General features: G+C 41.1%; 1 protein-coding gene across 1 annotated transcript in view; it reads left to right on the top strand.

Annotated features, from left to right (window-relative positions):
• The first annotated feature begins 4,324 nt into the window (after nt 1-4,324).
• LOC137377424 (titin homolog) overlaps nt 4,325-13,169 on the top strand; it is a 138,104-nt gene continuing 129,259 nt past the window's right edge. Inside the window, exon 1 of the mRNA XM_068047003.1 lies at nt 4,325-4,414. Within this exon, the coding sequence (XP_067903104.1) occupies nt 4,352-4,414 (63 nt within the window). The 5' untranslated portion in view covers nt 4,325-4,351. The remainder of the gene's footprint in view (nt 4,415-13,169) is intronic.

Raw genomic sequence — 13,169 nt, 5'->3', positions numbered from 1 at the left:
TAAAGGTGTTCCACATGAAATGGAAATTGCATCCAAAGTTTGTTTCGTGCCATTGATACTCAGTACAGGGTCAGGATCTTAGAGGGAGGTGAGACTCCCTGCTAAGAGTCTTACAATTACTACCTTCGAGGCGCTACTTTATAACTTCCTCCCTAGTTCCTGAAAGTCTGACCGTAGGACCTCAGTACCTGCTCTCAATGCCGTTGGTAGCAAAGTGTACCACAACTTCTGGGTGACTCCCTTCTGCCCTGCAGAATATTCTGCACCTTCTCCATGATGTCCTTTACCCTGGTACTAGGGAGGCAACACACCATGTGGGATTCACGATGACAGTTACAGAAATGCCTAACTATGGAATCTCCTGTAAAGACTGGATTTCTACTCTTTACTGTTCCCTCCTGTGCAATTCCTTACCTATTGGTGCCATGTCTGGACTGCATTCCTTCAAGGTGTTATTACTCCCAACAGTCTCCAAAGCTGAATATCGCTCCTGCCTCTTTCTGATCTTCTGGCTGGCCATCCATCCACTATCCTGAAGTCTCACTGTCTGGATGGGGGGATGGGGGTGGTGACCACCTCCTGGAACACATAATCCAGGAAACTCTCATCCTTCCTGATGCTCTGCAGTGACTCCAGCTGCCCCTCATGCTCAGAAATTCCGAGCTCAAGCTCAAGCCACTGGAGACAGTTCCCACACACCTGATCCCCCAGGACATGTGAAGTGTCCTGAGGTTCCTACATGATGCAGGAATTGCAAGCAACAGGTCTCAGCTGCCCATCCATGATCTAAGAAAAAACTCTACTCCCTCTTTTATAATCCAGTTAGTACACTGTGTAAACTATTAATTTTAATTAATGCCTCTGGACCTGCTCTGTGCTAATATTCTTATTACTTCACTTACTAATTTAGCTAAGCTGTAAAATTAGTGCAGTACTAGATAGATTCCCGGTCTTGTCCAAATCACTTCCCTCAATTAGAGAGACAAAAAAACCTTTAAAACTCACCAACCAATCACCTACCTGTTGTCCTCTCATGTCACTCCTGATTTTTTTCAGAAAACACCATGGAAGGTCCACGTTCTCCCCCTGCTCTGATTTATCAGCCTTCAATGCTGCTCCCTCCAATCAGGTCTGCTCTTCTCCAGCTCTGATTTATCAGCTGCTGCCTCCTCATCAAAATTGGTAAAATTTAATTTTAATTTCTATAATGTTCATTTCTTTTCCTTTAGTTTTGCTAATTTGCATGATTTAGTCATAATAGCTTGTTTGTAATAAATAATATATTGTTGTCAAGGCATAGCATGTTTTTATAATGTATGATGGCAATGATGAATTCCAGTAATTTTATGAACTAGAATGATTTAAATTTAGCAGAATGATGTGGAAGCTTTGTTAATAAACATTTATATTCGTAAATGATTGAATTGAATGCTTGAAAATGTGATTCAAAATTGCTGATGGGTTTATTCTGTCTGTTCCATCCTTATTTTTTTATTTGATGATTTGAGTAATACTCTTTGGAGCTTGTAATAAAATACATTGCACAATGTGAGTAGTAACAGAAATAGTTTAACACTAAAATGACAATTTTACAGTAATTACTAACTGTGCACAGGAATGAGTATATATGTCTAAAGATGTATATCGTATGTCTCTGCCATAATTTAGAATGTCAAAAATATTTTTAAAAGAAAATGAATTATTTCCTACTAGATTTTCTGATTTTATTAGACTAGCTTCTTCCCAAGCCCAGAAGCTGGGCATTTACAAGTAGAAATCAGTCTACAGTAATTTCCTCAGCATATGGCGACTGATGTCAGGTCGTGTTCATTTAAAGTAAACCTTTTCCTCATAGGGAGTATTTGAAGGGTAGCCTTAAAGGGAAAGGCCAGCTAAACACCTGTCTATTTTAGTAGCTGAATGCCATACTGCAGAGCCTAGATTACCCATGAGCAACATCAACTGTCAGTCACAAATACTTCACAAGCCTACTTTGAAGTTGAATTGTACTTAATTTAACTATACAACACATGAGAATTTTTTGTTGCTTCTGGACACCATTACATAAGTTAGTCATTTTATATAAAAACAGAAAGTGCTGGAAATACTCAGCGGAGATGGCAGCATTTGTGGAGAGAGAAACGTTACTGTTTCTCTCTCTACAGATGCTGCCAGACCTGCTGCTCATTTCCAGCACTTTCTGTTTTTATTTCAGCTTTCCAACATCTGCAGTATTTTGCTTTTAATCATTTTCTAGATTTTTTGGCCCCTTCTCTTTGAAGGTATTGATTCATCCTTCGCTGTTTGCATAGGTTCCAACAATCTCCTGGTATTTTGCCTAATTGGTCATTCTGTTGATGAATGAATTGAACCCTCTCGTTACTTGACGTCATATATGCCATACTTTCAACAGGAATCCCTACATTGTAATCTGGAATAAAAACTCAGGTATATTTCCCTTTCTTAGCCCAAGAGTGTTGAGGACAATTATAGTGCTCCTGCTGTCATCTTAGTCAGAGATCAGCTAACTAACTTGAATGCAGACCAGGGATCAAACCTTCAAAGAGGACTAACTGCGGCTAACAACAAGGGTAAGCACTTCCATATGCTAATATGGAAGATGTGCAAAAGTTCCTTTGTTTCCAGTTCTCAGGAGATTCTTTGCATGCAGAGTGCTATCCTTCAGTGTTGCTTGCCAATGCTATACTGTCTCTATTTGCAAGGTCCTCATCGTTCTGTTTGTAAAGGTCTTCTCTGAGGGTTAGATACAGAGAATGTCCCCTAAATATTTTGTTCTCAAGAATGAGTGGAATGGGTTGATACAGTTCCTGAAATAGTTTTCAAATCCAGCCCTGTCCCAGAGGAAGAATGTTTCCATTTTTCCGATGGCTGAAATTTGCTTTGGAAAACTCTGCTTAGTTGATAATGTGTGTGGATTCCTTAATTCAACGATAATTTAAATTGACAATTAGACTCAGCAAAACCACAAGAATGGATTGTGTAAAAAAGTCACATGAATGTAGCTTGTTTAAGATTAGAGTGAAGGCATAAGAGAGGAGGGAGGGAGTGACAAGAACTTTAAGTTGCACCCTGAGCTAGTTGCACTTTCTGGAAATATGTAAGATAGGAAATGAGTTGTAAAACAATTTCTGAATTCAGATCATTGGCTCAAAGCTCAAATGATTCACATCACAAATCAGGACTTTGACTTAATCCTAGATGTTAAGATTCATAGATTCCTTAAAATTTTATGGTTGGCATTAATGAACATGGAAGAGATGATTGAAATACATGTTATTTCATATGATATGAGTTCTATAGAAAACTTTAGTGGAAATTGTAATTTCTCTAACGTTCAGTTGGAGAATGCATTCAGTTCTGCTTCTGGTATTATGAATCAAGATTGATCCAAATTAACCAAAAATATTCTTTCGTCTGTCCTTTTGCCCCTCCTAATGCTAGATCACATAGGGTTACTGCTGTGTCTCATTGTATGTTAATATAGTCACAGTGTATTGGAAATGTATTTTGGCTTTATTCCTATTTTAATTTAGAACTTGTTATTACTTGCTGGATAGTTAATACAATATTTGTTGTATCGTCATTTTCAGCAAAAGATACACAGATTTACAAATAAATCCTGTCAATGCAGAGGCTAATCAGCATTTGAAAGAGAAAGATTGGTTTACAGCTGTTCTCATAAAGGGCGATACCCGAATAGTTAAGATTCCTCTTTCACTCGCTGACTCATCTGCTCGACACATCCAGCAGTTTCTGCCTTTTTTATTTATGTAAGAACACTTTCTGTTAATTGGAAACTTCCACAGTGTTGGCAATAGCATGAGTGAATCCCGCCAGCTCTGATCCATCACATTTTAAACATCTCAAACAGACCAGTGGCCACTTTTTCCTTTCTTGAGGAGCAGCTGCTGGCGTGTTTGCATCTGGAGCAATTTTCTGCTTTTATTTTGATCTTCGTTGCTAAGGGGTTGTTTACCTGGTGCCAAGGCCTCCAATTCTCGCGATATTTCTGCTGGCAGCTCTGCTGCCGTTTCCATGGTGACCGGGGTGGGGGTGGTAAACAGTGCCGTATGAAGGTGCTGCTTGTTGTCTTATTGATTATTGGATATGGTCAGTGCCAGTCGGCAGGCCTGAATCCTCCCCAGCTTTCAGATAGCCTATTGCAATAGAACGCCTCGTCTTGACAACGGGTAAACAGATCCTTAGCAACCAATGCACGTGGCAGCAAAACCCTCCCAAAAGAACTTTAGAGTGAAAGTGAAAAAGGTCGAGAGCCTCCCTTCACACCCACCCTTCCACTCAAGCTCTTAGTGCATCGCACACCGCCAAAATGAAAGCCTACCTGTCCTCCTATTCCAAGAATGCGGCCCTTCGCAAGGCCGAGGAAAGAGATGTGAGTAAAGTATTATTATATGAAATTTAGTTGTGGCTTTGCCGAGGGAGGGCTCCAAGTGGCGCTTATTAGTGGCCAAACGACAAATTAGTGACTCTTCTCCAGGAGGGGAGCTAAACAGGGTTGGCGTCAATCGGACATGCTTGGCGATGGGAGATTGGGACGAAGTTAACCATCCAAGGCAGACTTTGTAATCCTTCACGTGAGCCGGTCAGATTGAATGTACGTCAGAAAACCATTGACCAGTTGACCAACCTAGCTTATTAATGGGACCTGCAGGGGTACACTTGTCAGCGGGTGGTGAGATTCTTCCCACTACAGTGCTGCAGCATGTAGAATGTTCCTGACTTGACAAGCACCAGGAAACTAACCAGTTTGTGTTGATGATAAACTGTACGGATTTATGTTGGTTATGCTTCATTAAGGAGTCCTTGAGCTTAGGCTGTTGTCAACCTGCACTTATGTAAGATGTGCCCCAATGCATGTCAGGCATAGTAAATAAATCTGAGGACCAAAGGAAGCTGCAAGAGGATATTGATAAGATGGGATAATGAGCAAAAAAAGTGGCAAATGGAATTCAGTATTAGTTGATATTAGGGTTTTTTTTAGTTTATACAAGCAATAATTATTGAATGAATTATAATGAATGGGGAAAAGCTGGATGATGTGGAAGAGTAGAGTGTTTTGGGGAGTCAGGTTTACAAGACATTGAAAGTAGTGCCTCAAGTGAATGAGGTCATAAAAAACGGAACACTGGGCTTTATAGCAAGAGGTACAGTATATAAAAGTTGAGATGTAATGGTGAATCCATATAAAGTGGGTAGAAAGCAAAATTGCTTGTGAGAAGGAACTTACAATGTCAGCGTCCTCTATTTAGATATTTATAGCTTATAATATGTTGTCCTCCTTATCAGGGCAAAAGGCCCAAACCTTCAATCCCAGCAGGCTGCGGGAGACCCTGTTGTCAAATCTTTCAGAGCAGCAAGAACACAGCAGTAGACCCATGAGGAAAGGGCTCCCATTGAGGGCTGGGCTCAGGTTTGGTATATAAAACAGGTGTTAGTGATACTTACAAAATAAATAGATTGCTTAATTAAGCCAGAGGATGGGTTTTTATAGTGATATGAGAGAGTGTTCAAAATTATGAACAGATGGGACAGAGTAGATGGAGATGGACTGGTTCCTGTGGTAGTAAAGGGGATATGGATCGCAGATCAAATGCAAGAGATTTAGGACAGACAGAAGGATGAAGGTTTTTTTCACACAGAGGATTGTGAGGCTGTGGAATGTACTACCAGAGTTAGTGCTTGAAGCAGAGACCAGTTAGGTCAGTGTTTGAAGGAAAGGTGGAATAAACAGATATGGGAGCAGGGCATGTATGTGGAATCAAGACTACTGCTAATTGCTGAAAGTAGAGCCATGTTGTCGAAGCTTTTCATCACGATGTAAAGCTTCGACAACATGTCTGTATTTTTTCAGCAGTACTAAAGTTCTGCACTGCTAAATGACTACTGCTCATGTGGGGAATTAAGATTATTGCTTATGTAAATGGCAACATAGACTGGTTGAGCTGTATGGTATGCTTCTGTATCGTAATATCTATGTATTTTATGTAATTCTTTGAAATAGATATGGGAGTCATTCGAATGTGGTTTAAGAACAACTTATATCCATCGGTGAAGAATTTCATTCAATCAGCCAAATTACAGTTATCGAATAAGTAGCTCAATAAAAAATAAACATTTTTTTCAGCACATCAAAAGTCATTATATAATAATCTGCTTTGCAATTCTTCTGTGCTTCCCATATGGTTAGAAATACAAAAGACAATGCTCAAGGCAAAATTATTTAAAATTATAGTGGAAATTAATAACAGGCCTTTCCTATACTTACAGAATAAACAGGTTGCTAAACTAAGCTAGAGGGTGGGTTTTTATAGTGAGAATCAAAATCCCAATACTTAAGTAAATACTAAACTTACCTACATATTTCTTCTATAAATATCTCTACAATACTACTGATTAAGAGCTCCTGTTTATGTATCATGTCTAAATTCAGAACATTTTAGGACAAAATTTCCTATTTACCTGTTCTTCCAGAACACAAGGGAAGGTCTGTGATAGGATGGAGGGCAGGAGAGAATAAATGACAGAGATGTCATGGAAAAGAATGCAAATGGAGTGCTGGATAGTTGTTGTGAAAGACAAAGCATGAGTCCAGAGAGAGTGCTAATGGCAGAATAATGAACAGCTCTGTACGAAAGCAAAAACATGAAAAACAAGTTTAAGACTTGCACATGGTTAAAAAAAATTAAAAAATGAAAATATATAAAAATAATAAAAAATAATGGGGCTCATGGTCTGAAATTATTGAACTTGCGTTGAGATTCACTGGAACACAGCAGTAGGCCGAAGACAGAAATGTGGGCATGAGAGCAGGGTGGTAAATTAAAATGGCAAGCAACTGGAAGCTCGAGGAACAGCACCTCATCTTCCATCCGATTAAGCACTCTACAGCCTTCTGGACTCAGTATTGAATTCAATAATAAAAACAAGAAATGCTGGAAATACTCAGCAGGTCTGTCAGCATCTGTGGAGAGAGAAGCAGAGTTAACGTTTCAGGTCAGTGACCATCAGAACTGACAAATCTTAGAAATATAAAAGGTTTTAAGCAAGTAAAGCGGGGGTAAGGCAAGAGATAACAAAAGAGAGGTGTTGGTAGGCCTCTCTGTCCACAGATGCTGCCAGACCTGCTGAGTATTTCCAGCATTTCTTGTTTTTATTTCAGATTTCCAGCATCTGCAGTATTTTGCTTTTATTTTAGTGTTTAATTCACTGCCACTTCTCTTCCAGGAATGCCTGCCTTGAAGAAGTTCTGCTCTTCTCTCCGACACCACACCATTAACAAACTGTTTGCCTTTATTCCATGACCTTCTGGCCAGTTATTCTCTGTGACCTTGTCCTATCAACACCTTCTCTTTTGTTATCTCTTGCCCCACCCCTGCTTTAGTTGCTTAAAACCTTTTACATTTCTAATATTTTTCAGTTCTGATGAAGGGTCACTGACCTGAAACATTAACTCTGCTTCTCTCTCCACTGATGCTGCCAGACCAGTTGAGTATTTCCAGCATTTCTTGTTTTTATTTCAGATTTCCAGCATCTGCAGTATTTGCTTTGATTGAATTCAATAATTTCAGACCATCAGCCCCATTCTTTTTTATTCTTCTTGTCTCTCCCTTTGTCATGTTCAGATCTGTGTGTGGAACCTCTCCAGGTCTGTTCTTTTATTCTTCGTAGCCAGCGGCTCCCCCTGTGCACTGATTAGTTGGTTCATGCATATAGCTGTTGCGAGTGGTCCCGCCATTTTGTTTGTCAGTACTTCCATTTGTTTTGCGCATATGATCATAATTAATGTACAATGTGTCCTTGGTGCACAAACAGCCCATTATAACCTTGAGGTCCATTAGATCATACATTTCTGGTGAGACTCATCCTGCTTTTCTGTTACATTGTGATTACAACTTGTTACATTGATTTTGATAACCCTTTCTTTCTTTCTCTTTGTCTGTTAATGTTATTAGTCTGCATCACAATGTAATTCTGGTTGACGTAAACTGTATAGGCAGCATTTTTTTCAGTGAGGCACACATCTAAAATTAACTTATTTACCAAAAGCTTACACAAAACACACACACACACATATATTTATATGTACATGAAAGTACATAAAATTCATAATACAAAAAAGATATAAAAAGGCCAGAAAAAATGACAGAATCCACATTTCTTACAGTCCCCATCTTGAGGATGAAATGCAGCAAAGCATTGATTCTTCACAATTAATCATTTATCCCCAATAAGGTAATTTCATGAAGCCTCCAAGAGCAAGTCTTTTGGTAACACATTTGAAATAAAGCAACACAAGAATAACAAGTACAATCATATCACTTGTGCAAGCAAAAGAATTAGAGACAACATCCTCATCCAAGGGTGCTGACCTATGTTGTACGTGGTCTCCGACCAATGACTCTTTCCCAATTTTTTTGATTGTTTCTCCTCTTTGTTCGTTCTTCTGTATCATCTTAACTAGATGTTTTTGTGATGTTGTCATTCTTTCTTTTATAGATTTCAGATTTAGAGACAGTGCGGGTATGGGATGTCCAAACTGAGTTACTGCTTTCAATGCTTCCCCTTACAACCTGAGGTTCATTCTTAGTTTGGTGATGAACCTGCAAGATGCCTACCCTGGGCTCCTGACATTGCATCGACATATACAGATTACTCCTCTGGCTGAGCAGCACTCAAGGCTCGGACTATCCCAGATGGTTGGGTGGGATGCATAGGACACATAAACACCTTGTTCCAGGGTCCCTATGGTCATGGGGACCATACCAATGAAGGTGAGATGTCTTGGAAATCTCACTAACCTTGCAGTCACCGCCTAGTAGTGTGAGATTCTTGTCGTCTTGTGGGGAGTAGACCATGTGGCCATGAGACACATAGGCAGTATGTTAGCCCATCGAGTGCAGTGATCTGTTCATAGCTTTTTAAGCATTGTTTTCAGTGTCCTATTTCTGCTGTCCACTATCCCTGAGGATTGTGGATGATGTGAGATGTGTAGTCTATGGCAGGTGCCCAACAATTCTTGCAATTGGGAAACTGTTTTTCCTGTAACATGGGACCTTTGGTCACTATCTGCCTGTAGTAGTAGTCCCCACCGACAGATCACCTCACTCAATAACATAAAAATACCAGATACCATGGACTTAAGAGATTCTCCAGCTCTCCCTTTACCTGTAACCAACTTGTGGATAATTCTTACTAAGTACTATTTCTTCCTAATCTTCAATTGTCCCGATCCAAATTCTATATCCCTTTTACTTTAATTTTACTCCCTCTGACTGTGAATACTGTGTTTGATTCTATGCTGATTATTTTAAAGTCAGTTTCTCTATGGAGTATGTATCAATGCCTTGTTGTCTTACAAAAAATTGTCTCACTCTACAGGCCGCATTAACCATTTCGTGTTGTCCTATTTTCAAGCTGAGCATGTCTGAGACCTGTTCTTCAGTGCAGGTTCACCATGCATTTCTGCATGTTAGTTGCTTCACACGCGACAAATCACATCTGCACACTCACACCAATATGCCAATATCATGCCACATGTTCCATCCGATACAAATCATTCTTGGACTTTCAGGTGATCTTATCAAAAGATCAAGGGGGTGGGGGGGAGGGGTGGTGTGTGGATGGTGATGTCTGTCTGAGATCCTTGCTTATCTTTGCAAGGTCCCAATGTCTCAGGTATTGGCCAGGCTATCAAATATGGTTTTCATTAAAAGTTCATAGCAAGGATACAAATATCTCCAACAGAAAGCGATAGTTTACAATTCTTAACTACACTTTCCTAATTCTTACTAAAATGTACATGGATACCAGATTGATATATTCCATTGAATTACAACCAGGTTGATTTTCTCAATTCCCATTTGGTGGTGTGATTTTTCCTGTCTGTACCTCTTATCCTCAGTCAATTCCTCTCATTCAATTTTACACATCCCATTTGGTACCATTCTGTTCCATTCATGAGCCCTGGAGGAACTTTACAGTCTGTACAATATTCTCATAATATCTGTCAAACAGAAATCAAACATTTCCACTTGAATCCAGGCTTTAACACATCTTGTTTGTCTTGCACGTGACACTTTATCATTTCACAATTGTCCCAAATTCAATCATAGTGTTGTTGGGCTGACAGGTTTTGTCAATGTTCAATTTGTTTCTCTCTGAAAGAAACCTTTTTTTTTGATACTCGGGAACCACCTGGACTGTGAATTAGAATTAGAATTAGAACATTACAGCGCAGTACAGGCCCTTCGGCCCTCGATGTTGCGCCGACCTGTGAAACCATCTGACCTACACTATTCCATTTTCATCCATATGTCTATCCAGTGACCACTTAAATGCCCTTAAAGTTGGCGAGTCTACTACCCCTACTACTCTCTGAGTAAAGAAACTACCTCTGACATCTGTCCTATATCTATCTTTTTTTCTTTCTTTTGGGCCTCCTTATCTCGAGAGACAATGGATACGCGCCTGGAGGTGGTCAGTGGTTTGTGAAGCAGCGCCTGGAGTGGCTACAAAGGCCAATTCTGGAGTGACAGGCTCTTCCACAGGTGCTGCAGAGAAATTTGTTTGTCGGGGCTTTTGCACAGTTGGCTCTCCCCTTGCGCCTCTATCTTTTTTCCTGCCAACTACTAAGTCTCTTTGACTCGCCACACTTTAGCCCTGTCTTTATGGATGCCCGCCAGCTCTGGCGAATGCTGGCAACTGACTCCCACGACTTGTGATCAATGTCACATGATTTCATGTCGCGTTTGCAGACGTCTTTATAGCGGAGACATGGACGGCCGGTGGGTCTGATACCAGTGGCGAGCTCGCTGTACAATGTGTCTTTGGGGATCCTGCCATCTTCCATGCGGCTCACATGGCCAAGCCATCTCAAGCGCCGCTGACTCAGTAGTGTGTATAAGCTGGGGGTGTTGGCCGCTTCAAGGACTTCTGTGTTGGAGATATAGTCCTGCCACCTGATGCCAAGTATTCTCCGGAGGCTATATCTATCACCCCTCAACTTAAAGCTATGTCCCCTTGTGTTTGCCATCACCATTCAAGGAAAAAGACTCTCACTATCCACCCTATCTAACCCTCTGATTATCTTATATGTCTCTATTAAGTCACCTCTCCTCCTCCTTCTCTCCAACGAAAACAACCTCAGTCCCTCAGCCTTTCCTCGTAAGACCTTCCCTCCATACCAGGCAACATCCTAGTAAATCTCCTCTGCACCCTTTCCAAAGCTTCCACATCCTTCCTATAATGCGGTGACCAGAACTGCACGCAATACTCCAGGTGCGGTCTCACCAGAGTTTTGTACAGCTGCAGCATGACCTCGTGGCTCCAAAACTCGATCCCCCTACTAATAAAAGCTAACACACCCTTTGCCTTCTTAATAGCCCTATTAACCTGGGTAGCAACCTTCAGGGATTTATGTACCTGGACACCAAGATCTCTCTGTTCATCTACACTACCAAGAATCTTCCCATTAGCCCAGTACTCTGCATTCCTGTTATTCCTTCCAAAGTGAATCACCTCGCACTTTTCCGCATGAAACTCCATTTGCCATCTCTCAGCCCAGCTCTGCAGCCTATCTATGTCCCTCTGTACCTTACAACATCCTTCGGCACTATCCACAACTCCACCGACCTTAGTGTCATCCGCAAATTTACTAACCCACCCTTCTACACCCTCTTCCAGGTCATTTATAAAAATGACAAACAGCAGTGGCCCCAAAACAGAACCTTGCGGTACACCACTAGTAACTAAACTCCAGGATGAACATTTGCCATCAACCACCACCCTCTGTCTTCTTTCAGCTAGCCAATTTCTGATCCAAAGCTCTAAATCACCTTCAACCCCATACTTCCGTATTTTCTGCAATAGCCTACCGTGGGGAACGTTATCAAACGCCTTACTGAAATCCACATACACCACATCCACTGCTTTACCCTCATCCACCTGTTTGGTCACCTTCTCGAAAAACTCAATAAGGTTTGTGAGGCACGACCTACCCTTCACAAAACCGTGCTGACTATCGCTAATGAACTTATTCTTTTCAAGATGATTATAAATCCTGTCTCTTATAACCTTTTCCAACATTTTACCCACAACCGAAGTAAGACTCACAGGTCTATAATTACCAGGGCTGTCTCTACTCCCCTTCTTGAACAAGGGGACAACATTTGCTATCCTTCAGTCTTCCGGCACTATTCCTGTCGACAATGACGACATAAAGATCAAGGACAAAGGCTCTGCAATCTCCTCCCTAGCTTCCCAGAGAATCCTAGGATAAATCCCATCTGGCCCAGGGGACTTACCTATTTTCACACTTTCCAAAATTGATAACACCTCCTCCTTGTGAACCTCAATCCCATCTAGCCTAGTAGCCTGAATCTCAGTATTCTCCTCGACAACATTTTCTTTCTCTACTGTAAATACTGACGCAAAATATTCATTTAACGCTTCCCCTATCTCCTCTGATTCCACACACAACTTCCCACTACTATCCTTGATTGGCCCTAATCTAACTCTAGTCATTCTTTTATTCCTGATATACCTATAGAAAGCCTTAGGGTTTTCCCTGATCCTATCCGCGAATGACTTCTCGTGTCCTCTCCTTGCTCTTCTTAGCTCTCCCTTTAGATCCTTCCTGGCTAGCTTGTAACTCTCAAGCGCCCTAACTGAGCCTTCACGTCTCATCCTAACATAAGCCTTCTTCTTCCTCTTGACAAGCGCTTCAACTTCTTTAGTAAACCACGGCTACCTCGCTCGACAACTTCCTCCCTGCCTCACAGGTACATACTTATCAAGGACACGCAGTAGCTGCTCCTTGAATAAGCTCCACATTTCGATTGTTCCCATCCCCTGCAGTTTCCTTCCCCATCCTACGCATCCTAAATCTTGCCTAATCACATCATAATTTCCTTTCCCCAGCTATAATTTTTGCCCTGCGGTATATACCTGTCCCTGCCCATCACTAAGGTAAACCTAACCGAATTGTGATCACTATCACCAAAGTGCTCACCTACATCTAAATCTAACACCTGGCTGGGTTCATTACCCAGTACCAAATCCAATGTGGCATCGCCCCTGGTTGGCCTGTCTACATACTGTGTCAGAAAACCCTCCTGCACACACTGGAC

Source organism: Heterodontus francisci, chromosome 15 (assembly GCF_036365525.1).
Source record: "Heterodontus francisci isolate sHetFra1 chromosome 15, sHetFra1.hap1, whole genome shotgun sequence".
NCBI classification, from domain to species: domain Eukaryota; kingdom Metazoa; phylum Chordata; class Chondrichthyes; order Heterodontiformes; family Heterodontidae; genus Heterodontus; species Heterodontus francisci.
The sequence above is the reverse complement of the archived record's forward strand: the minus strand, read 5'-3'. Positions and strand labels throughout refer to the sequence as shown.